The sequence below is a fragment of the Monoraphidium neglectum genome, assembly GCF_000611645.1.
Source record: "Monoraphidium neglectum strain SAG 48.87 unplaced genomic scaffold scaffold01335, whole genome shotgun sequence".
NCBI classification, from domain to species: Eukaryota; Viridiplantae; Chlorophyta; class Chlorophyceae; order Sphaeropleales; family Selenastraceae; genus Monoraphidium; species Monoraphidium neglectum.
Genome location: NW_014012293.1, coordinates 3,191 through 6,220, shown reverse-complemented (window position 1 = coordinate 6,220; position 3,030 = coordinate 3,191). Strand labels below are relative to the sequence as shown.

Below are 3,030 nucleotides of genomic sequence, written 5' to 3'. Positions count from 1 at the left end.
CCGCGTGCGCGCGGCCGAGCACGCATGCATGTGGTCCGCCGGCTCGAGGGGCGGGCCGAGCCGATGGCGCAGCCTGCCGAGTCAGGGTGGCCGACCGCAGCTCGCTCGGCCGAGAACAGGTTGTGTTGCGCATTTCTCGACGGGCCGACGTATCGACCTGTACACGCGGCGGCGGGGCTAGCAAGACAGCGCTTGGTGCCCTGATCGGCTGGCCCTCCTGCTTGTAAACTGGCCGGTTTGGTTTATTCAAGGCAGGGGGGTAAGGGAGGAAGCTGCTCTCACTCCCTCGCTGCCCCCTGAACCTGCCCCTGAGTCCTAGGAGCTCACGCACCCTGCTCTGGCATCGCTTACTCGACCACCCGCAATGCGCGCAACACCTGACGCCCAGCTACCGCAAGCAGCGGCCCACAGTCTTGCCTTCTTCTTGCAAACGCCCTACCTCTTCATTTGCAGAAATCTGATGCGAACGACCAGCTGGCTGTGACCTACACTGTCGTCGCCGCCACCGTGCCTGGCACCAACACGACCGACACAGGCACCAACACCACCAACCCAGGCACCAACACGACCAACCCCAGCACCAACACGACCAACCCCGGCACCAACACCACCAACCCCGGCACCAACACCACCAACCCCGGCACAAACACGACCAACCCCAGCACCAACACTACCGCCCCAACTCCGACGGCCAACCTCGTCGTATCTGGCCTCGCAATCGTCGCAATCACCCCTTACTTGGGACCGCCATTCGAACTGCTGGCGACAGACTCAGTGTTTGTGAACTTCAACATAACCAACAACGGCAGCGCCGCCTCGCCCGTGACCACTAAGGCGTTCTGGATCGAGAAAGCCACGGCACCCACCTGCAACGACGGGGGCACCGTCCTTCCAGTGGCCCCGCTCGCGCCGGGCGAGTCCAGGACCGAGAGTCTCTTTCAGAGGTTGCCCGGCGCTCCCGGCTTGTACACATTCCGGGTAATGGTGGACAACACGTGCACCGTGAACGAAGTTAGCGAGACCGATAACATCGCCTCCCTGCCCTACCTCATCTCCGCCACCATTGGACCAATTGCCAACCTGGCACTCACGTCGCTCGTTCTGAGCCCCAGCCCCTCATCAGGCGCCTTCACGCCCGGCCAGCTTGTGAACGTGACCGTCGGTGTCTTGAACAACGGCACCGCCCTGATTAACAGTGCCGTCGCTGCGTTCAGTGACAGTCCCGATGCGCCGCCTTGTAGGGAGCCGGGCAGGGCTGCTGTCGCTGCGTCAGCAGCTCTGCCCGGTGGTTCCAGCGCCAACATCACATTTGCTGTCCCGGTCTCCCTTTCGTTCGGAGCCAAGACACTCAGGCTGGTCCTGGATGCCGACTGCTTGGAGGTTGAGTCCACTAGGGCAGACAACTTTGCCAGTGTCTCGTACAATGTGGCAGGCCCCGACTTTGTTGTGAGCAACCTGCAGGTGATCTCATTAGGGGGTCCGGTGCTGCAGGTCGGCACTATCTTCTCGGTCAACGCGACCATCACAAACGTGAGCGGGGTGGCAGATGGCGTGTGTGCGCGCAAGCCAAGGATTAGCAGGGCAAAACCTCGTGTTTGCGCATTCGTGTGTGCGTGGGAGTGACGCTTGAGCTTGTGCATGCAAAGGAGGCTTCTGATAGAACCTTTCTATTGTACGTGGGACAAGGGCAGGCATTTGTGCCCGCAGGTTTGAGAAGTTCGCTCACAGAGTCGATGTGACACCGTTCAGGTGCATTGTTTGCAGTGTACACCACGATTCTCGAGAGGCCTCACCCTGACGAAAACCAATACAACAGCATTAGTGTCTGCAAGCTAGGCTGACGAGCGAACGCCCTCTCACCCTCATGCCGCCCTTCCGCGCAGGTCGGCACCGCGGCTGGCGACCCGGGCTTGTTTGGCGCCTTCACCACCATCTCCTCGCCTGCCGCGTGCGGCGACGCCCGGCTGAACAGCCCCCTGAGCAGCTACCCGTGGTCGGCTGGCTCGATCGCCCCTGGCGCCAGCGTGACGGCCCAATTCACTGGATTCAGGGCTGAGGCCGTCCCCGGCAAATATGTGTTGTGGTTTGTGGTGAACTACCTGGTGAGCACCGAATCTGGACGCGCTGATGCTTCTGCTGTCCCTCCTTACTTTGTGATGTCAATCGGGGTAGAGGGTTTTGGCTGCAGGAGTCATCATACATGCACATGCAGCCCAGGCGTACCCAGGCTGCGGCCAACTCCGGGTCACCTGTCCAGCTTTCATCAGGCATGCTAGCGCTGCTGCCTTGAGGGCCCTGCCCATGACCCGACAGCTGGTGATACAGGGCCGTCATCCTGCAGCACATGGCTGCGTGACCAACATCAGCCCCCGCACAGCGGCACTTGCTGCGCAACCCCCCTTGTTCACACACCCTTTGCTCAGCAACGGCCACCCCCTGTTGCCACATACTAAGTAGTGCATATAAAAGGCCATCAGGGGCATGGCCACGCGGTGCCACAGGTGCTGCGCCCTGCCCCCCCCCCTCCCCGACATCAGGTTGCACTCATGCATCCCGTGCACACTGCGTCTGTCCCAAGGTTCCACCCGCCCTGCCCCTGCTCTCGCAGTGCCAGCCCCAGGAGCCCAACTTTGTCGACAACCAGCTGAACTTCACGTACACCATCTAGGCACCCGCTGAGCTGCCCTGCTCTACCGCACGCCGTCCCCTGGCCACCGTGAGCACTGCCAACATTGCTGTCGGGCGTCGCCCGGCAGCGCCGCCCTAATTGAACAGTGCAGGGTGCCTGGGTCCCTGGCACCGACTCTGAGGGTATTGCTGCGTATCACTCGGTTCCATGGGGGTTATGGCTGCGTATCCCCCATGCGCTGTTGCGGCGTGACAGGGACACGGGCTGCAGACGTCAGATGGTGGCCGCCTGTCATAACCTCAGCATGCATGTCGGTACGACGCATCTTTGTGTCGGTGACGTATCGTATTCAAGTGCACCCCTGCTGCTTGGGCCTGCACGGCACGGTTGACGACGCTTTT

General features: G+C 61.7%; 1 protein-coding gene across 1 annotated transcript; it reads left to right on the top strand.

Moving 5' to 3' along the window:
* Nucleotides 1-24: 24 nt before the first annotated feature.
* Nucleotides 25-2,668, top strand: MNEG_7514 (hypothetical protein; the record flags this gene model as incomplete). Its single annotated transcript, XM_014044011.1, has 4 exons — nucleotides 25-33; nucleotides 454-1,530; nucleotides 1,884-2,102; nucleotides 2,609-2,668. The coding sequence occupies 4 exons, from the start codon at nucleotides 25-27 to the stop codon at nucleotides 2,666-2,668; spliced, it is 1,365 nt and encodes a 454-aa protein (XP_013899465.1).
* Between the last annotated feature and the right edge of the window lie 362 nt (nucleotides 2,669-3,030).